Raw genomic sequence first — 19,584 nt, forward strand, 5'->3', positions numbered from 1 at the left:
GTTTCCGCTGTTTGGGTTGGCTTATGATATGATGATGTTTCGCCAAACTTGAGAGTAACGTCGCATCCGCAGTTTGATCCTCCTCCAAACACGGATTTCTTTATTTACACATCACGTTGGTGGAATAGATCCCCCAAAAATTTGCATTTTGACTGTTTCCCTCCAACTACTAAAATGGCACAAAGGATAAAAAAAAGAAAAAAAAAAGAGTTGAACTCTTATGTTATTTCCATGTTAACTTCGAGAAAATGATAATTAGCGGATATTTTTGGTCTTCCTCCCATTTCTATTATTTTCTAACTAGTACTTTCCTTTGACTATAAGTGGAGCCATGAACATTTTAAAGCGAAAAGGGAGATAAAAGAAATATTAGAGGTCTTTCGGTTCATAACTCTTTCTTGTTTCAAGAATAAAAGGGGTCGGAGAGGATCGACATAGCAATTATCGTAGAACGTAATCATATAGGCCTGAATGTCAGCACGGAATGAGCCATAACTACTCCACGACCCGGAGTTTGGGTTCCTCATCGTGATCCCAATGAGATTTCGAGGAAATATCACTATTCACAAGCCTATAGTCAGAGTAACTACAATCGGATTCGATAATAAATAAGGAGACCGCTTCCTTTATTTTCTCCTAAATCTCTAGAAATACTTGGACCTCTAATCTAGGGATTTGCACGAATACCGAGTATACCCGAAACCGATCGGAATCTACCCGTTATGGTAGAATCTGAGTAGCTCGTATTGAAAATACGGTAGGGTCTGGGAATTAAAATAAAGAACCGGTGAAAACAGGTTTCAATTCCTGCATATAGGGTACCTAAAATCGGAACTGGAATCGGTACCCGGACTCGATAATAATTTCCTCTAGTTATATTCAGATGTATTTCTTCCTTTTTATTTTATCATCTTCCCCTCTCCGTCTCTCTCTCTCGGTGGAAGCTTCTCATTCCTTATTGTCGACAGCTTTAGTTTGATGACGATAAGTGTGTCATTGGTAAGACCTGATCGTATTACGAATGTTTACTAAATCTATGTCGATATTTTATTTTGCGTGATTACTGATTATGGATGAGACATTTCCGGTTTTATTTAGCGAGACAAAAAAATTTACGGATTTTAATAGAGTACCTGGAACTTGTGGTATAATACAGGTTTTGATTCCAATATTCCACAAAGTATGATCTAATTCCAAAATCTTGAAATATGTTCCTTGCATGATATGATTCGGGTATCGTAAAAAAAACAAGGTATCCGAAACCGAATACCCCTACTTCCATCTTATCTAATACTTGAATACTAGCATACCATTGACTGAGCTACACCTCGTTAGTTCGGCCCATACTCCTTTTTTATTTTTATTTTTTTTAATTGTTTATGAGCGAGATGCGTTTTCCGGGAACAGCATATTTAATAAACCTCGTAATTACATGGTCCCCATAAAATGGAAAAGAAAAAAAAAACAAATAATACCTGGTCATAATGACTTTGGGGCAACAAAGCTGGCCAAAGTAAAAGCAGCTTCGATACATTTTTCTTTCGCTGCCGGCTGCCGTCGGATCTACAGACACGTGGCGTTCTGTCAATAAAGCCGGAGACAAATGTATCGAATGTTACAAACGAGAAACAGCCGCGTGGCAGCGTCACGGCTCTGCTCGTCCCCCGTTGCACCGACGGCTCCTCCACCGTGACGTCTCGCGATTTAACGGCTATACATACACTCAGTTATGATGAGTTATTTTACTCCTCTAACTTCAGCTCACACATAACGTATTTTTAATATATTCACTCTCCCTTACATTAACCCAAAAACAATTTGTGCTACAACAAAATCATTTGATAAACATAATATGCAGCTTTAAAGGTTGATCTTTATTAATTGCTATGTGGCCTTAAATTTTTATTTTTATGATTAAAAAAGATTGTACTAGGGTCAGAAAAGGAAAATATCAATTTACAAAAGTCTTAAGGATTAAAATTTAATTTTATTTACAAAAAGAGCCAATATAAAACATATTACTATCAAGTCGAGAGTGTATGCCTCTACTCCCTCCTTGAAAGAAAAGCGAGTTCCTTTTATCTTTTTTTTTTCTTTTTGTTATAATGATATTTTGAAGTTTAATGGATTCTGATTAATTTCTTATTTGAATCGAGTCAGCCTAATCAAGATAAAATTTTCTCAATCATGAACCCCGTTTTGACCGGGTGGACACGAAACATGTGCAGCATGTTACGTAGACAAATGACTTCCTTTATTTATTTTTATATCAAAATAATACTAAATTTCATATCTGTATTTATATATAAAATTTTCATAACAAATGTTGTATAATATATAGGTGTGATTCGTTTGAAGTCTTTTAAGTTGAATTAAATTAATTGACTGGGACCTTCATGTTGATAGTGCCACGTGTCTTGCAAGACAGATTTCATAATCTTGGTTGGTCATAGGAATGTGTGTAGAATATTTTTCCTTGTGTTCTAGGTCTCCTCTATGATCCTACCAACTCACCCTTAATTAAAATTAAAAACAAAACTATTTATACAAAATGAAGCTTTTGGTTTTCTTTTCCTTTTTTTTCCCCAACAAAAAAAAAGGAAAACCGTGAAGGAAGGGATAGAGTAGAGATATAATTGACTGAGAATGCTTTCAAACGAGAGAATGACCGTCCGATGAACTACATCGACGGTTTCTGTTTAACGGAAGAGGTCTTGGTCCAGCCAATAATTGTCCGGTCCGTGAAATAGGCCGCACAGCAGCAAAACTCGACGCGCTCCGAAGCTCAAAACCGTCATAAACGGCGGCGTCTCCCCCTCACCGTTATCTCTGTCTTTCTTTCCTCCTCGCCGAAGACTTTGAATTGAAAGCAGTCCGTCCGTCCATAGCGTTAACTGAACGGCACGGACAGAGATCCGTTTCCCTCCTTAGTCCTTCTTCTTCCTCCTCCTCCTCCTCCATCTCCATCTTCTTCTTCCTCCACCAGCTGCATTCAAAGGAGAGTTGCTTCCTCGATGCCGCCCATTCCGCGGCTGCTGGATCTCTCCGGGTCCCTGTTCTGCAACTTCCAGTGGCAGTGTCGCTGAAGCTTGGGAGGTCAGCGGCTGCGCTTGACTGGTAATTACTACGAGAACTCGAGCTGCTCTGGTTTCCGGATCTCTGCTCCTCCTCCTTCGCAGTTGAATCATTTGTCCCTCGCATCAGTGTGTGATGCCTCCGGTGCTTAGTTATCACTTCGTCGTGCTAAATTTTCCGACGGCAAAGGCCTCTTGATGACCCTTTGGCTGGACCAATCTAACGTGATGATGGAGGAAAAACACCATTTTTACATGTTTTCTGAAGTGTGAAGATCCGGTTCAGCTGAGCTTCGTAGGGTCCTTTTCTTTGGCTGGAATCCGATCCTTTAACTTGGAAATCGTTGGCACATTTGAGGTTTTGCTACACCAAATTGTCGATTTTGTTCCCCCTTTTTTTTTTTCCTGGTTGATCGTCAATTTTCAATTTTCTTTGGGCTGCGGAGGGTATACATTAGGACAGGATGCTTCTGAGGCAATGGCGGTTTTGGTAAATTCGACATGAAACTGGACTTTGACCAGGTCAATGTCACTGCTTGGGAGTATTAAAATCTGGGGCAGTTGGAGCTGAGGGTCATATTAAAACGCTTCGCCGCCATTTGCTGCAGCTGCTTGAGAAACTCTTCATGCATCAATGTTTTGGTTTTTGGGTGAGCTGACCGAACTATGGCATACCCCACCTCCATTTTTCTGGTGATCAAAATTTGGCTGTTCTTCATCTGATGGGATCTGTATTTTGTAATAGTTTATGTATAGCAGAAAAAGCTGTAGTGCCCTCTTATATTTCACAGAGTTGAGAAGTCATCCACTCGTGATGACTTGACTCTTGAACCTCTGTTTATTTTCTGATAATCTTTTCTCTTCGACTAGGTATGTTTCATTGCTCATGGGTCTCATTATTTTCCGTTATGGTGCTCTTGAAAATGGTTGTTCAGACTTCGTCTTGGTAGGATCTCACATGCCGAACATGTATCTTGTAAATTTTTCTTATTGGGAGATTCATATGTGTGTCAGCTTACTAAAAATATGTTCTGGTCGTGTAGAGTTCTTGAGCTTTTCCTGGCATGTGCTAACAATTATATGTCATAATTTTATCAGTATCTGCTTTATTTGATTACATCACTGATTGGCTTTGCGGGGGTACTCTCGGCTTCATTCCCGAGAAGCCCTGAAACATAAGTATTTGTAGAGTGTGAAGATCCTTGCAAGCGTGCTCGGGATCCTGCCTTTTCGAGTCTAGGGTGGAGTACTCCCACTTTCGCTTTGTGAGAAGGAGCTATGTGAGGCAGGGAGATAGATATTGATCACTTGCAGGATCAGCAATATGAAGAAATGGTACGGGTCTGCCGTCGTTGCCTCTTTGTTTATGTTGCTGGTCCTGAGATATGTTTTACTGAGCAATGAGAATGGACAAAGTAATCTCAGGATTCCTATATCCCTAAATGGAACTAATCCTCTCGAGTGGATAAGTGCTACAGCTCCACCTGCAGCGAAAAGTCCAATGAATGCAGCATCGCCTGTGGTTTCTGCTGAAGCAATGGTCTCTGTCCTTCTCACTCCAAGAAATTTGTCCCGTGAAGAGCAACTCTCATTGTCTGCATGGTATCATTTGAGAGATTTGGCAAATCATGCTCAGTCGTTACCAAATGGAGTGGATGCTATTAAGGAAGCTGGAACTGCATGGAAAACTCTTATGGACTCAGTTGAAGAGGAAAAGCTTTCATCGGCAAATGACAGTTCTCATAGGAAGGAAAATGAGAAGCAGTGCCCCCATTTTCTTAACAAAGTGAATGCCACGGGACTTGATAACGATGGTTTTAAATTGCAAGTTCCTTGTGGATTGACTCAAGGCTCTTCTATTACAGTTATCGGAATTCCCGATGGTCTTCTTGGTAACTTTCGGATTGACTTAACTGGGGAACCACTCCCAGGGGAGCCTGATCCCCCAATTATCCTACATTACAATGTGAGACTTCATGGTGATAAGATAACAGATAATCCTGTGATTGTCCAAAATACTTGGACTGCTGCTCATGATTGGGGTGAAGAGGAGCGATGTCCATCACCTACTCCTGACAAGAACAAGAAAGGTGCAGTCAGCCACCAAATTATTGTTCATTGGCACTCGTTATGCAATTAAAATTAACAAAATTTGGTTGCCTCATTTTTTTCCTTATAATTAGTTGATTTAGGTAATACTGCTTTTATATTCTCAATTTTATCAGTGTATTAATACATGCACAGCTTGTGAACTTTCCTGACCGCCATTATGAAATGATGATTCTGCTCTATTTCAGTGGCTACTTGCTGTAAATGTTCCTTGATTGATAAAATTTTGCCCAACTGCTTACTGTGCTCCCATGGGAGCACATTGCATATACTTTATAATTCTGATGCATATAGATGTTTGTTCTTTTCCCGATGTAGTGGATGAGCTGGAGCAGTGCAACCAGATGGTGGGTAAAGATGATAATCGTTCTTCAACTATTCGCTCACATTCCAACAGTTCACGGCTGACTTCAACTGGAAAAGATGGATCAGCAACTAGGAAATACTTTCCTTTTAAACAAGGTTATCCATCTGTTTCCACACTCCGGGTGGGTTCAGAGGGAATCCAAATGACAGTCGATGGAAAGCACATCACGTCTTTTGCATATCGCGAAGTAATTGTTCACTTTTCCTGCATTCTTCTCCTTTTCCATTGTTATAAATTTATGGTTTTTGTGGGTATGGATTTGTTGCTTATAACAGTGCTTATCTTTGTTTAGACTTTGGAGCCATGGCTAATAAGTGAAGTCAGAATATCCGGGGACCTAAAACTCATTTCCATCCTAGCTAGTGGTTTACCTGCATCAGAGGAATCAGACCATTCAGTTGATCTCGAGGCCCTCAAGGCAGTTTCGATTTCTCCTGGCAGACAATTAGATCTCTTCATCGGTGTTTTTTCAACAGCAAACAACTTTAAGCGCCGAATGGCTGTGCGAAGAACATGGATGCAGTATGCTGCAGTACGATCAGGGAAGGTTGCAGTGCGCTTTTTCGTTGGCCTGGTGAGTTTCTATTCATAATGTTCTGTTATTCCCATAATTAACCCTGATGAGTTAATGCTCCGTTATTTGCATCCCTTATGAACATGGAGGTAGTAAACTTCGTATTGCTCATAAGTTAGCTACTTCTCAGAACTTGAAACTCTAATTTTAATATTACACTGTTCAGGTTGTAGTATTGATCAAATTTTAAAACGCATTGCAGCACAAGAACCAGATAGTAAATCAGCAACTTTGGAATGAAGCACAGACATATGGGGACGTGCAGCTGATGCCTTTTGTCGACTACTACAACCTTATCACATGGAAAACCCTGGCCATCTGCATCTTTGGCGTAAGTTTTTTTTTTAAAAAAATTATATATATATATATAATTATTATAATAATTAATCTTATCTCAAAAAGGACAAGTGGAGGCACTTCATATACCTCTTTGACTGCGTGTTTCTTGACAGACCAAGGTGGTCTCAGCGAAATATGTAATGAAGACCGACGATGACGCATTTGTCCGTGTAGACGAAGTCCTAGCTTCTCTCAGCCGGATAAATGTGCCTGCTGGGCTTCTTTATGGGCTTATCAACTCAGATTCTAAGCCACATCGAAGTCGGGATAGCAAATGGTACATTAGTCCAGAGGTATGATCCTTTTTCCGGGTTAATGAAAGGACCAAAAGCCCATATCCATTTGTTTACATGTGTTCTGTTTCGATGTCTTAATGTAGGAATGGCGTGAAGATGCTTATCCCCCTTGGGCGCATGGGCCTGGTTATGTGGTGTCCCACGACATTGCAAATGCAGTCTACAAGAGATACAAAGGAGGCAAATTGAAGGTATAATACTAGAAAATTGATATATTTATTTGTTTTTACTTCTTGTTGGTGTTGTTGCCAAAAAAATTTGAAATCGAAACAAACTCTTCCAACCTTGGTTTTTTATTAGTCCAGAAACAAAGAAAATATATTTGGATACTTGGGAAACTGGAGGAGGTCACTGATTACATTTATCATATGTTATTTTTTTCTTGGAAAATGAGGTGTAGCTTGGTGCTTTTGGTTTTGTTGAACTACGAAAATGTTTTTGGGTTTTGTATATTCATATTCTTGAAAGCAAAGAGATTCAGGAAAAACGTATCAAAAATATGATCCGATGTTTTCTAATATATTTGATACATTGCATTATTTATTTATTTATGTTAGTCTTTGAGCAGAGAAAATGAACTGAAACTACTTATTCAGTGGTTCCCCGTACTTCCAGTTCGACATGAATCTGATAGTCACATATTACATTCATACTTGCATTTATCATGCCAACAGACCCTACTTTTCACATTGCAAAAGTATAACTGAAATTAGTGCCTCATGCTCCAGATGTTTAAGCTAGAGGATGTGGCAATGGGAATATGGATCTCCAACATGAAGAACGAAGATGGACTGAATGTGAGGTACGTGAAAGATGATAGGATCTTTAACACGGGATGCAAGGACCAGTATGTAGTCGCGCACTATCAGGGGCCGAGGGAGATGTTATGCCTGTGGCAGAAGCTTCAAGAGACGAAACGTGCCATTTGCTGTGGGGAAAGATGAGCAGCGACTCTTTAGAGGTGTGACGCATACACAAAATGCTGGTTGGTATCATCATCTCACTGATCATTCGTTCTACTGTAGTTTATATGATTACCAGTAGGGAGAAATTATTTTTAGAATGGAAGGGTTTCACCACCACTGTACAGGTAGGTTGTCCCGTAACAAAATATATAGGTTAGCTCATTGAGATGCGTGCCTTGGAACGGAGAGATGTACAGAGTTTTTCTCGAGTTAGGATACCACGGGTACCACTCGATATTAACACCAGTTATAAGGCTATTACTTATATACCGTTAATTCTTTATAATTCTAGCAGCTGTGACAGTATTATCGCAAATCGTCTCAAAAGTCTATTCCTTCAGGTCATTTCACACCTTTGCAGTCCCCATTTCTCGATTCGGATCAGTGTTGACATGACATTAAACCATCATGGCTTTAATGATCCTAAACTTGATCGCAGCTATATGCATACAATCATCTCCATAAGAGAGGAGATGCAATTGCCAGAAAGGGAAGACACTATGCAACCAATTACAATAAACTACTTAAATCAGACAGTTTCAACATAAACTCCAACAGACTAATAATCATCGGCTAATTTATTAAGTGGACATACACCCAATCCCGTACCGAGTGTTCGGGAACACCAAGAAAAGCCCGCTGCAGACGATCCCCACCATGAGCGGGAAACTCTCCATCACTTCGTCCATCTCCTTAACGTGCCCTGGGAAGAGACAGTTGGTGACTCGATGATCAGAAAGCGCAATCGCCATGAAAACCGTGACGGACATGATGGCATGCACAAAGTCGGAGATCCCGAGTTTGTACCTGCCATCCTTGGGGACCTCAACCCCCAGTCCTGTCCTGAAGAGGGAGAGTCCCCTCGGGGTCACAAACCCATAATAGACCTTCCCTTCAGGGGTCTTGAAACTGTCAGTGAAGTGGAAGAAGAAGCACGAGAGGCTGCAGAGGCTGAGGAGGGCGTGGATCATGTGGGTGTTCACCGGCGAGCACGACCCATCCCCTGAGGCCGAGGGCAGCAGCATTTCGAATGTGAGGAGGGTTCCCGTGGGCAGGAAGTTCACAAGCAACGAGGTCTTCGACAGCGTCTTCTGGACTCCCTTCGCCACTGCCTGCCTCTTCTGGCCACCAGCCGGGGCCACAGTCTCCACAGGCCCTGGTGGCATGGAGGAAGGATAATCTGCAGCGGCAGGGGCAGGGGCAGGGGCCGGGGTGGGGGACTTGCGAGGAGAGGCCGTGTAGATTCTGATCCCGATGTCTTGCTCCGTTCGCTCCATCACGGCAGTTCTTTGCAAGGAGAGAGAAGTTTCGGGGAGACTAATGATTTATTTCCAGGGTAGAAAACGGCCTAATTCATACATTCCTTATGGGTTCCCAACGGTAATTAACTGTCAAGTAACCCACCCTAGTTTGAAATTTCCCTCCAAATCCGTAACTGCCTTTATATATTTATTTTTTTTAAAAAAAATTCGATTTCTTTCTTTTTCGGTAATCTAATTCTATTTCTTTTTATGATATTATTAGATACTATTTACATTAATGGAAAAATTTTTGGATTAATAATGGACACTTTCATGAGTAACAGACACGATTAGATGCAACTTTCATGTTTCTGTTTGTTCAATATACATTGGTTCGCTCTGAAGGAAATCTCTAGCGGGGTAAGAACCCGTGACGAGAAATCGCTATCTCGAATGCTTCCATTCTTTCGCCCCGAGCAAATCCATTCAGATCGTAAGACGATATTTCATTGATGTTGAGGTCCATGCACGCTTTGATGAGCTCTTCCCCGACACGTCTAGCCGCTTCCTGAGTGAACAAGTGCACGAAGCAGAATTAGACCGAACGCCACAGAGAAATAAGGAGTCGTTCCCTTTTCCCTTATAGATACGGAAGTTTCGAATTTCTCTAGTTGGACAATGATGATTCCTTACTATGGTGCCACAAGGAGGGTCGCCGCGAATGGATTTCTGAAGCGTGCTCCCGTAAAATAAACACTTCTTGTTCTGGTCATCTACGAGCATCGCGTAGAGCTGCTTGTCGGAACAGAACACCGAGAGCCTGGGAATAGTGGGAGTGCCCGTAAACTGGCCAAACAAGATAATTCCATACATCAGCTAACATGTGCGGCACATAATAACTCGCAGAAACGACTCGGAAGACAGCTCGAAAACTATCTGAAACATCAAACGAGGACAAAAAGGAGGAAAAACAAACACCTTCTTTCGGTTCCTCCTGTTTCGGATCTTTGCGCTTTCTGTCCAAGGATTCGCCTTCGCTTCGGCCACTGTTGGCCTTACGGAATAACCTGCAATCGGTTTTTTCTTCAGTGATCACATAGCGAAAACGTTAAGAACTGCAGCTGTACATCGAGTTAATGAGAGAAGAAGTTCCTTGCTCTTACTCTTCTGGTGCTTGACGATGGGAATGGCTAAATTCAAAGGGACTGAATCTGTTCGGAGCAGAACACGAGCCCCAAACTGCAACGATGGAACCCGAGAAACTGCCATTTTCGGGCACTCTAAATGCAAATCTTGCTGTTGCCCACGAAAGAAAATCCTAACTTTTGTCGCAGCAGCACCAGGGAAACTTCGGGATTGTACTCAGCGAGGCATTTCGTCGAACAGGTTGTCGGCAGTGGCTATGGGTTTCTCTGTGTTGCAGACAGTAGAGCTGAGAGACTGAGCTCACTGAAGAGACGCATGTTCGTGTTTTGACTTGCGTAACGAGTCCACTGTTATGACCGCCACGGGCAAGAGCCTGAAACTAATTTTCCGTCAAGCATAATTTGACCCTTTCAATAAAATAAAATACTTTTGCAAAGAAACAAATATTAACAATAATTGCATTACACATGTACGACATTGCTTTCTCTTCTTTGCGTAAACTCTCGTCTCTCGAAGGTGATCATCATCAATTGAATATTAACAATAATTGCACTTCTCCTATGGTCGCTATCCCTATGTGGGCACAACCTTATCTTTTCTTCTTTTTCTTTCCATATAATAATAAATAAATAATAATTATCAGATAGCAACATAAACATTTAGGAGACTTTTTAGTCCTTTATTTTTTTTCCCGTCTCTAGTGATTTGTTAGGTTGGTGTATTACCATTTAAAATTACTAGTCTCGGTTTGAAGTTTTATTTCCCTTAAGTAAAGTCTTAAATTCGAGTCTTGTGTCCTGTGAATGGAGAGAATCCATGCTGTGAGAGTTTTACCCCTCAATCGGCTGACCCGACTTGACTGGATTAGTCGGTGGCCCATTGGACTTTCATATAAGGTTCATACCGAAAAAGATTACTAGTAATCTAAATTCCCAGTGAGATGGACTCTCACTTTTAAAATTATCGGTAATATTCATTACCATGTTTGGTATGGACTAATAATGTTTATATTACTGGTAATCTAGATAGACACCTCTGCTGAGAAAGTATATTACAGTTAAATGAGAGTAATTTAGATTACACTGTAACCAAACATGATAGTTTGTGAGACCTAGGGAATTGAAAATTAGATTTCATCAACCCACGTGGATTGCTTCATACCAAATGCCTAAGGAAAATGAGTTATGGGAATGAATGCCGAAACAAAGGACAATCCTATGTTAAGAGCTCAAAAGAGGGTGGCAAACTGATACCAATGAGATGAAGAAGGCGGAGGTTAAGGTGAATAAAATTACGAAATAGTGCTACCAAAGTATGGACTTAATGTGGTTCAGTCATACTTTTTTTCTCATCAGTAGATTGGACCTTTCGGGCATCGGTTTCGTTCATAACTCGAACTCTTAATGGCTAGGTATGACTCCTTTGTTATACTGTAATTAATCGAGTCCTAGACAATTATCCAATCCACCTATAATCGATCCGGTATAAATAAACATTTCGGGTTCCGTCCGAGCAATGAACAGCCAAAAGAAAAGATCCATTTAAACGGAGAGATTAGTTTATGGTCCCCTACTTGTTCCTAAAATGTTATTCATTGTCATCCTCTTCTCTCTCTCTCTCTGCCCACAACCCCACTGAAGTCATATATCATGGCTTCAGCAACAGCCACCGAAGCCTCTGATGATGCCGGCCCGCCTCTCTTGCGGCAGCTCCGCCACCAAGATCTCTCCCTCTTCCTCCCCTTCATGCTTGGTCTCTCCAACGACCACCAGCCTCCACCGGGGCAACCCAACAGGATTGTCCTGATCAACCTGATCACCCAGGGCACGGTGGTTCTCGACCCTGTCCTACTCCACCGTCTACTGCCACAATCCCCGATGGATTCCCCCCCTCCGCCCGCCGCGGTGCCGTCCATCGAAGCCCTGCCCACAGTGGAAACTATCACGGCCAACGAAAGCACGGCTCCCTGCTGCGTGATATGCTTGGAAGAGTGGGGGGAGTGGGCCAGGGAGATGCCATGCCAGCATAGGTTCCATGGGGACTGCATAGAGAAGTGGCTTAGGATTCACGGGTCCTGCCCTGTCTGCCGGTACAGGATGCCCGTGGACGAAGTGGAGTCCCAGAAGCTCACCGGAGATACTGACATGACATCAAATCCCTACTACCGCTATGATCATTACGGGCGCAGAGACGCCGACATCTGGATCAGCTTTTCCTTCTCGAGGAGTACTCGAAGTTCCGGTGATGACAACTCAACCTTCTCAGGTGATCAGGTTCTCCAATGAAATCATCCTCAGATGATCAGATCAGGTTCTATGGGCAGCAACATCGCATCAGACATGGCGGATCGGGAAAATAGTAGAAAGGAAATAAGAGTTTCTTTTTCTCCTGGTTATAAAGAAGATCCATAACCGTAATAAGGAACGATTAGAAAGTAGACGAGTAGGCCAAAGCTTGTAACTTTAGTTTTTTTTCTTTTAGGATGTTCAGTGGTTTCTTTCATGTTGAGGGTCGAACTTCTTGATTGTGAATGAAGTTTTTGATGGTATGTATTGGAGATATTAGTTTATCCGATTAGGCAATATAACATTTGAATAAGATTGTATCAATCAATTAGGTTAATTGGTATAATTAGGATTTATTAGTATCACATTTAGATTTTATGATAGTATTTTGATATTATAAATAAGCTAGTAATTCTATGTATTCGAGGAGTCAGTGAGTCAGTTTAAATAATAAACTCCCGTGACTCTGGCATCTAGTCACTACGTTTCGATATCTCATCTCCTTATGTTTCAATGTTTCAATGTTTCAATATCTCCTTTCTCTTCTCTCATATTATATTTGATTTTCTTCATGGTATTAGAGCAGGTCAATCGGGACAAGCCCGTTGCAATCACCAATTGAAGTCATCATTTGAAGAGCTTTCATCGATCACGCATATTGCCTCCGTCTAAAGAAAGAGCGGAGAGCTTTTGTGGAGTCAAAGAAACTACCTTTTATCATGGTCGCAAAATTTGGTTGTAGATGAAAGTTATCATTTGATTGCAGATCATGAAATTATGGAGTGAGTTTTTCATATTAGGAAATATAACATTTGAATAAGGTTGTATCAATCAATTAGGTTAATTGATACCATTAGGATTTCCTAATGTCGCATTAGATTTTACAATAGTATTTTGATATTATTTCTATCCTAGGCCGATTGCTTCTTGAGACTATAAATAGGCTAGTAATTCTATGTATTTGAGAAGTCAGTGAGTCAGTCTAAATAATAAACTCCCGTGACTTTGGCTTCTGACTACCACTTTTTTGTATCTCCTCTCTCTTCTCCTCTCCTTATGTTTCAATGTCTCGATATCTCCTTTCTCTCCTCTCATATTATATTTGATTTTCTTCGGTATGCGTGGTTTCATGTTGGCCGGTCGCTACCTGCGGTCTTTCGTTTTCGAGTGAATCAAATATCTCATCTTGACTCCACCTAAGAATAAGAAAGCTCAACTCGGGCTCACCTTAAGGTTTACGCAATTTAAGAGTCAGTCCCCTCCACTACTAATGCATGATACAGTTGAGACAATTTTCCGACTAACTGTTGACTGTTAAGCTTGATGAAATGAAGGTGTCATCTTGGCTGAATCTTAATGAGTTTTTTTTTTTTTGTGTAGAATCTTAATGAGTTTTTGTACAATAAGGTTAAGATGGTCTTTTCAACTGGTGGAAAGGATACATCGTGGTTGGCTGTTAAGTAAGACTTCAAATGAACCTACGTCCCGTTCCAGGAGTATACTCTGGACCTGATATGTTGCGAAAGTGATAAGTGGACGGAGACAGAATCTTGATCAACAGAGACCAATTCACTTTAATTTCTGGGTCGACGGTTGGAACCCGTAAACTCGTATTTCTGCACTATCCCTGTTGAGTCCGCTTCTCAGTTTCCAATTTTTCTCTATGTTACGTTGATTTGTATCGAAGGATCAGATTGACTGTCACCCATGATTCAGCTTCCTCCCATGTTTTCAGCCTAGGAACCTCAGGGCAGAATTCACACGATCCAACAGCTTCGCAGTCAGCCGACCAAATCTCACCCGAGAGCTCAGAGGTTCGACGCAGCCATGGGGGCACAACCTTTTAAAAAAAAAAAAAATGCGAACCGCCTTTTAAGAGAGTTGATCATTTCCCGTGCAATGAGAATGCAGGGCTGATAAGCAATACTAGCGGTCTATTAGTACTAAAATATAAAGCCCAAAGTGGCAGATTTCACGCCTGATGGAAGTTGCTTGCACCAAACCTTGGGCTATGCTGCCAAGAAATTTCAGATGACTTTCTGGAGTCGTTTTCTCTAGAAGTTATGTATCCAAAAAGCATCCAAGACGGCAGCTTTGATCATTGTGCTCCCTTTTAAATTACACTTGCTGCATGAAAAGAGGATGCAACGTGGTGACATATGTTCTCACCTGATAACCAAAAAGTTCTAAGTTCGACATGATACTTATCGTGGGACTATCTGTATCATTTCATTAGTTATTTAGAATTTCTATTTTGAGATATTTCGACAAATTGACGGTGGCTAATCCCCACTCAGAATTCGACTCAGAATTCGGTCTGTCCTAACCATAAAGTGCTCTAGCCTTGAGGGTATGATAGACTATGCATATTTCTCCATATTGAACAGTCTCTGATTAGAAATTCCATCAGATTCTAGCAATTACGGTGTGGTAAGTACAAGATGTAACACTCAGTTCAATAAAAGATCTTGGACTTATGTTAGCAGTATCTGTTTGTTTTTCGATAGATAAACGGGGAAGGAGCCTGAGGCAGTAGTAGGTACTTTCGAAGGTTATCAACCGGTTTCACTTTCGGTGATTTTCATTCATACCTTTTGATGAACGTGGCTTTCTCTGGTATGTGTCAAGTAGGTTCCTGGAGACTCTTCTCCTCCTCCTTTCCCCGTCCGTTAAGGAAGCTAAGCTTGACTTGACTTGACTTATTCTCCTATCGGATTTCCTATGGCGAAGTTCCTTTCAACTATAAAATAAGCCGGTATGATCTGATCAGTAATTAAGTTGATTCCCCTAAGTAAAATGCTGCACACTGAGACTACATTTTCCGACTTCCTCTCGAACTTCCGCTTCGTCCTCGAGTGGGCACTCAATGCTCTCTCTGCTCAATGGACATATTGGAAGTTGTTAAAAAATAACTGCCAAAAACATTCTTCTTTTCCTGAACTGGTGATCAGCAGGGAAGAGGTGGATATGGTGATGGAGAGGCTAGGAATTGCATCGAGTGTGCCAGACAAGGCCGATGAGAAGCAGCAGGATGTTATTGGTTTCCGAACAGACGAGATATCGACCCTGTTCGAGGCAGAGCCTGCCACCGTTGAGGAGGTGAAGGGAGCTTTTGAGGTGTTTGATGTGGACAAAGCTGGGGTCATAGGTGCAGGGGACCTGCAGAGGGTTCTGTGTGCTCTTGGACTGATTGAAGAAGATGAAGAAGAAGAAGAAGAAGGTCAAACGATGGACCAGTGCAAGAGACTGATCCAGAAATTCGACGAGAACGGCGATGGGGTCATTCAATTTCAGGAGTTCTTGAAAATCTTGTCGCCCTCCTGAATACCGATGCATCTACCATCTATCATCACTATTTACGTATTATGAATGTATTTCAGTGTCTGGTTCGAGCTGTACAACATGTTGCATGAAATCACTCTCGCTATCAATGCATCTGATCATTGATGCAACGGGATCAATATCGATAAGTGACCCCAATTCTCATTTTCATACTATTAATGGGCTGAGTTCATCTTTTTTTTGCTGCTAGTCAGATTATTAGTTAAACTAAACAAGAACCAAGCAACAGTCGACATCCCTCGCCACTGCCAAGCTGCTCATTTGATTCTAGCCGCCTTAGCCCTAGAGGAGGTTGTAGCGCGGCGCGGGGGTGGGGAGGGGGTGCAAGGCCTCTTAATGATGCCATTTTGGGGTCAGGGCTGGAGCCAACTTGACCAATCTGACTATCAAATCTAGGCCAATTGGTATTGCAAGGGGTTGAATGCTTCGACCCTGGCCACCTAAGGTCCTAAGCTGTAGAAGAGATCATCGGATAAGAGATCATCGGATAGGGACGACCTCCTCTACTGCCGATATTATCCAGGTGGTGACAAATCCCCCCTCCCCTCATGAACTTAGCCCGGATATGATTCAGGTCCTGGTTGGGTTGAGATGGCTCGATCCTAGCCACCTCAGCCCTCAGAAGAAGTCCAAAGAGGTGAGGCGGCGCAGTTGATGGCTTACCTCCTCTTGTTACCTCTTTATTAGGAGTTATTAGGAGTTTGCTTAGGCAGGCCGAACATCTAAAAAAAGTAAAAAGTTTTGGTTTGATTTCATAATTTTTTTTTAAAAAAAAATATTTTGAATAAAATTTGAAGACGAATAAGAGGATATGATCCTACAACTAGATAGCCCCAAGAAGTTCCACAAGCCCCATATGGCTGCCGAAGGAAACTCACGAAGGGGCCCACTTTGAAACGTCAATATGCAATCCAACAATTTTGGCTTTACACCTTTGGGAGATCTAAGTACCTATTGTACATCTAAATACAGAGATATTGGAGAAAGAGAGTTGGCGCAGTGTCATGTAGATAACCAAGATTTCAGATTCGATTCTCGTGATGGAATTATTCGGAATAAAAACTTCAAGAAAGTTCAATCGGAATAAAAAAATCAAGAAAGTTCAATCGTAGAAATATTTTGTTTTATATGACGTAGAGTGTTTATGCGTCCTTGCGTCTCACAGGCCAGAGACAAAGAAAAGCTTGAGCAGAACAATGAACTATATGATGAAGAGATTTTAGTATAGTGGTACAAAGCGTTGACTTGGAATCAAGAGGGTTATGAGTTCGATTTTTACTAGTGGAATTTATAGGTTTATCTTAATACTAGACTTATGTCCTCATTTATTTCGATTTATTTTTTTATCCTTGTATCCTTTGTCTCCCTTATTATTAAAAATAATAATAATAATGAACTATTGCAGGCATATATACATGGGTACTGCTGCTGAGACATACCCCCCATATAGTTCAATCAATGCCGAGGACTATCTATATATCTAGTTGGCGTTCCCTCTTTAGGGGAACTGTGCTCCGGTGAATGTCTGACCGAAGGACCAGCTAGCAGGGGCGACATTGTAGGATACCACGCTCTGCCCGTCGCTCGTTGTGATTTTGAATGAGAGGCTCTGTCCGTTAAGGTAAGCGTTACTCTGCCAGTTCTGGCCCCAGTTCCTGGACATCGGCTTCCATCCGCTTCTCGACCCTGCTTGGACAGACACTGCATGGATGTCGCCTGCCCCGCCGACATTCGTGATGAGGACAAGGTTGAAGTAGGAGTGGCCATTGATATTGAACCTTATGCCTCCCTTTCTCTTGCAGGGTACCCTACCATACCAATGGACGTTTCACAGGCAAAATGTCACATATAGCAGTCATTATTCCCAACAATATATTAGGACAAAGGGTTCCAATATATACATTCGTAACAAGAATTGTTTTTCGATCATTTACTGAATGATTCACATTCACGTCATAAATGATTTCAATTTCATCAATTAATTTTGTTCACGGGCATTGCTGGGTAGTTCTTAACGTTCCGGAAAATCGAATCGAGTGCTAGTAAACTATTTCAAACCTTCGGTAAGCAATGGGTACAATTCCAGCTCTGAACTGGGCAATATGCTGGAAGACAGGCTGAGAGAGATCGAAGTGTTGCAAGGGAGGGTTGCACCAGCCGCCTGCATTGTTAGGGAGAGCATTGTTCGGTGGGCAGAAATTGGTGGCAGTTACCACGATCGATCCCGGGTTGCACCATTTCTGGTCATTCACACACTGGATCTCGTAGCATGACCCGCAACTCAGCCCATCATTGAACAAGGCAGTGCTTAGGGCGGCGGTGTTTGCTCCGTAACCTTGACTGTACAGGTCTCCATACCCACACGCTCCACCTGCCAAAATAGGGATAGGCTTGTGAGGCACATGCTGTGTACCAGATCATCTCATTTGAATGGATTAAAGAATACATAGACAATAGATCGAGAACACTACATGATTTCATAAAATATGTCGGTTGATATGTACAGCCATGCAAATTAAGACATTTCGATTAGCATGAACGTCAATGTATCAATTAATCGATTCTAAAATTATTAGACGAGACTAAATTTTTTGGCTCACCCATGGTCCCCGAAGCATCACTGCCTCCATAGAAAGTGGCATGAGCGTCAGTCCATCCTCCTCCGACATAACAGTTGACAGATGATGCCGTTGCAAGAAAGCCAACTAAGATCAAGAGGCCAGCAATTACACCAGCCATTTTGCTCTCCCTGCACAAGTGTAATATGACTTCGACAAAATTAATAATGTCGTACACTATAAATGATTTTCTTTTAGGGACAGGAATCGCTTTCAGCCGATGAATTGAAACCATCTTGTAATTTCACGAAAAAATAACGTGGCACAGTTGATATCTATGTGATTGTGTTCTCAGAAAATCGCTCCACCTCCGCGCACCGTACTCGAAGTAACTTCTGAAAAACTCCCCCCCCCCCCCCCCCCCCCCCCCCCCCCCCTCGTGTTCTGTTCTCTTTCCTTTATATCGACCTCAAGAGGCCCCTTCTTGTTTAACAGTTATCTCCTTTTGAACGACCTCGCTAACTGTTCCCGTCTATCTCTCTGAGTTGGGCTTGGGGTTTTACTGGTTTCTTAGACCCCCTCTGCTGGGCCGAGTTTAAGGGCCCAATGTAGCAGACCCATCACTTGCCCCCCCCCCCCTAGCGCCCGTGCTCGCGGGGATGAGGAGGGGCCCATCAGTGTCCACATCGTCACAGATTTTAACTTATGAGACTTAAATATGGTTCTAAGGGCCCATATAAAACCAGAACATGGACTAAGGAACTTAGCTGGCCAAGATGGCAAAAATTCGAGGGGAGGTGAAGGGGGTCAAATCGGAAAAACAAGAGAGTAAAATTGTGAGAACTCAGCGGACGGAATAAGAGCATTTCATGGAGGAGAAAAGATAAATTCAACATGATATATTAGATAATAATATTATAGTTTTTCCTAACTTAGGTAGGGGCGACCAATGGACTATGCCTCAGCACCCCTCCTCGATCCATCAATGTCCAGAAGGGGATGGGAGATAGTAGAAGAGAATGGGCATAGGGAATCCCAATAAGGAGAACTGTGTTTGAATCTGTATGGTTTTTTAAATCGAAAACAAGTGTCGGTACATTGTACTCTCATTCTACAGTGCAACAAACATATAGCTAGCTAGAAATAAAGGAAATGCTCGTATTGGCATTATCAGGTGTATGGATTGAGTATTACCTAGAGATTGAAAAAATCAGGAAGACTGAAAGTGAGAGGGAGATTGAGTAGGGAGTAAAGGGAGGGAGTTGAGGGGGAATATATAGGCCTCCAT

At 41.9% G+C, this 19,584-nt stretch overlaps 6 protein-coding genes across 12 annotated transcripts; 3 read left to right on the forward strand and 3 right to left on the reverse strand.

The window, feature by feature from the left end:
* The first annotated feature begins 2,753 nt into the window (after positions 1–2,753).
* Positions 2,754–8,010, forward strand: LOC116199822 (beta-1,3-galactosyltransferase GALT1). Of its 5 annotated transcripts, XM_031530364.1 has the most exons (9): positions 2,754–3,724; positions 3,945–4,020; positions 4,241–5,164; positions 5,502–5,737; positions 5,843–6,124; positions 6,327–6,455; positions 6,577–6,756; positions 6,843–6,950; positions 7,488–8,010. In XM_031530364.1, the coding sequence occupies exons 3-9, from the start codon at positions 4,399–4,401 to the stop codon at positions 7,701–7,703; spliced, it is 1,917 nt and encodes a 638-aa protein (XP_031386224.1). In that variant the 5' UTR covers positions 2,754–3,724; positions 3,945–4,020; positions 4,241–4,398; the 3' UTR covers positions 7,704–8,010. The 5 variants fall into 5 exon arrangements, with proteins under 5 accessions (XP_031386224.1, XP_031386220.1, XP_031386221.1 ...); XM_031530360.1 differs by having other exon boundaries at positions 2,754–4,020; XM_031530361.1 differs by lacking the exon at positions 3,945–4,020.
* On the reverse strand, positions 7,718–9,144 carry LOC116199921 (protein DMP9-like). Its single transcript, XM_031530509.1, has one exon. The coding sequence runs from the start codon at positions 8,999–9,001 to the stop codon at positions 8,306–8,308; it is 696 nt and encodes a 231-aa protein (XP_031386369.1). The 5' UTR covers positions 9,002–9,144; the 3' UTR covers positions 7,718–8,305.
* A 116-nt stretch (positions 9,145–9,260) lies between these two features.
* Positions 9,261–10,710, reverse strand: LOC116199944 (50S ribosomal protein L18). Its single transcript, XM_031530539.1, has 5 exons — positions 10,577–10,710; positions 10,129–10,484; positions 9,944–10,032; positions 9,659–9,811; positions 9,261–9,533 (listed from the first exon to the last, which is right to left on the reverse strand). Exons 2-5 carry the CDS (start codon positions 10,232–10,234, stop codon positions 9,378–9,380), a joined length of 504 nt encoding a protein of 167 aa, XP_031386399.1. The 5' UTR covers positions 10,235–10,484; positions 10,577–10,710; the 3' UTR covers positions 9,261–9,377.
* A 905-nt stretch (positions 10,711–11,615) lies between these two features.
* On the forward strand, positions 11,616–13,415 carry LOC116199919 (E3 ubiquitin-protein ligase MPSR1). 2 transcript variants are annotated; one of them, XM_031530506.1, is made up of 2 exons: positions 11,616–12,376; positions 12,983–13,415. In XM_031530506.1, the coding sequence occupies exons 1-2, from the start codon at positions 11,761–11,763 to the stop codon at positions 13,066–13,068; spliced, it is 702 nt and encodes a 233-aa protein (XP_031386366.1). In that variant the 5' UTR covers positions 11,616–11,760; the 3' UTR covers positions 13,069–13,415. The 2 variants fall into 2 exon arrangements, with proteins under 2 accessions (XP_031386366.1, XP_031386367.1); XM_031530507.1 differs by having other exon boundaries at positions 11,617–12,376; positions 12,978–13,415.
* A 1,777-nt stretch (positions 13,416–15,192) lies between these two features.
* LOC116200600 (probable calcium-binding protein CML30) lies at positions 15,193–15,720 on the forward strand. The gene has a single exon (XM_031531434.1). It carries the CDS (start codon positions 15,193–15,195, stop codon positions 15,718–15,720), a length of 528 nt encoding a protein of 175 aa, XP_031387294.1.
* Positions 15,721–16,942: 1,222 nt separating this feature from the next.
* Positions 16,943–19,584, reverse strand: LOC116199904 (expansin-A1-like). 2 transcript variants are annotated; one of them, XM_031530488.1, is made up of 4 exons: positions 19,491–19,584; positions 18,339–18,487; positions 17,797–18,109; positions 16,943–17,546 (listed from the first exon to the last, which is right to left on the reverse strand). In XM_031530488.1, exons 2-4 carry the CDS (start codon positions 18,475–18,477, stop codon positions 17,237–17,239), a joined length of 762 nt encoding a protein of 253 aa, XP_031386348.1. In that variant the 5' UTR covers positions 18,478–18,487; positions 19,491–19,584; the 3' UTR covers positions 16,943–17,236. The 2 variants fall into 2 exon arrangements, with proteins under 2 accessions (XP_031386348.1, XP_031386347.1); XM_031530487.1 differs by lacking the exon at positions 19,491–19,584 and having other exon boundaries at positions 18,339–18,678.

Source organism: Punica granatum, chromosome 3 (genome assembly GCF_007655135.1).
Source record: "Punica granatum isolate Tunisia-2019 chromosome 3, ASM765513v2, whole genome shotgun sequence".
Lineage (NCBI taxonomy): Eukaryota > Viridiplantae > Streptophyta > Magnoliopsida > Myrtales > Lythraceae > Punica > Punica granatum.

What these genes read in the sequence shown, in the direction of transcription:
- LOC116199822 (XM_031530360.1), top strand. Translation starts at nt 4,399, where the DNA reads ATGAAGAAATGGTACGGGTCTGCCGTCGTTGCCTCTTTGTTTATGTTG. An exon ending in TGCGCTTTTTCGTTGGCCTG is followed by an intron (nt 6,125 to 6,326) that starts GTGAGTTTCTAT and finishes AACGCATTGCAG; the next exon opens with CACAAGAACCAGATAGTAAA. An exon ending in ACAAAGGAGGCAAATTGAAG is followed by an intron (nt 6,951 to 7,487) that starts GTATAATACTAG and finishes CTCATGCTCCAG; the next exon opens with ATGTTTAAGCTAGAGGATGT.
- LOC116199921 (XM_031530509.1), bottom strand. Translation starts at nt 9,001, where the DNA reads ATGGAGCGAACGGAGCAAGACATCGGGATCAGAATCTACACGGCCTCT.
- LOC116199944 (XM_031530539.1), bottom strand. Translation starts at nt 10,234, where the DNA reads ATGGCAGTTTCTCGGGTTCCATCGTTGCAGTTTGGGGCTCGTGTTCTG. An exon ending in CATCGTCAAGCACCAGAAGA is followed by an intron (nt 10,033 to 10,128) that starts GTAAGAGCAAGG and finishes AACCGATTGCAG; the next exon opens with GTTATTCCGTAAGGCCAACA. An exon ending in ACCCTCCTTGTGGCACCATA is followed by an intron (nt 9,534 to 9,658) that starts GTAAGGAATCAT and finishes TTGTTCACTCAG; the next exon opens with GAAGCGGCTAGACGTGTCGG.
- LOC116199919 (XM_031530506.1), top strand. Translation starts at nt 11,761, where the DNA reads ATGGCTTCAGCAACAGCCACCGAAGCCTCTGATGATGCCGGCCCGCCT. An exon ending in TGACAACTCAACCTTCTCAG is followed by an intron (nt 12,377 to 12,982) that starts GTGATCAGGTTC and finishes GTATTAGAGCAG; the next exon opens with GTCAATCGGGACAAGCCCGT.
- LOC116200600 (XM_031531434.1), top strand. Translation starts at nt 15,193, where the DNA reads ATGCTGCACACTGAGACTACATTTTCCGACTTCCTCTCGAACTTCCGC.
- LOC116199904 (XM_031530487.1), bottom strand. Translation starts at nt 18,591, where the DNA reads ATGGTTTCAATTCATCGGCTGAAAGCGATTCCTGTCCCTAAAAGAAAA. An exon ending in TGATGCTTCGGGGACCATGG is followed by an intron (nt 18,110 to 18,338) that starts GTGAGCCAAAAA and finishes CTATTTTGGCAG; the next exon opens with GTGGAGCGTGTGGGTATGGA. An exon ending in GTACCCATTGCTTACCGAAG is followed by an intron (nt 17,547 to 17,796) that starts GTTTGAAATAGT and finishes TTGGTATGGTAG; the next exon opens with GGTACCCTGCAAGAGAAAGG.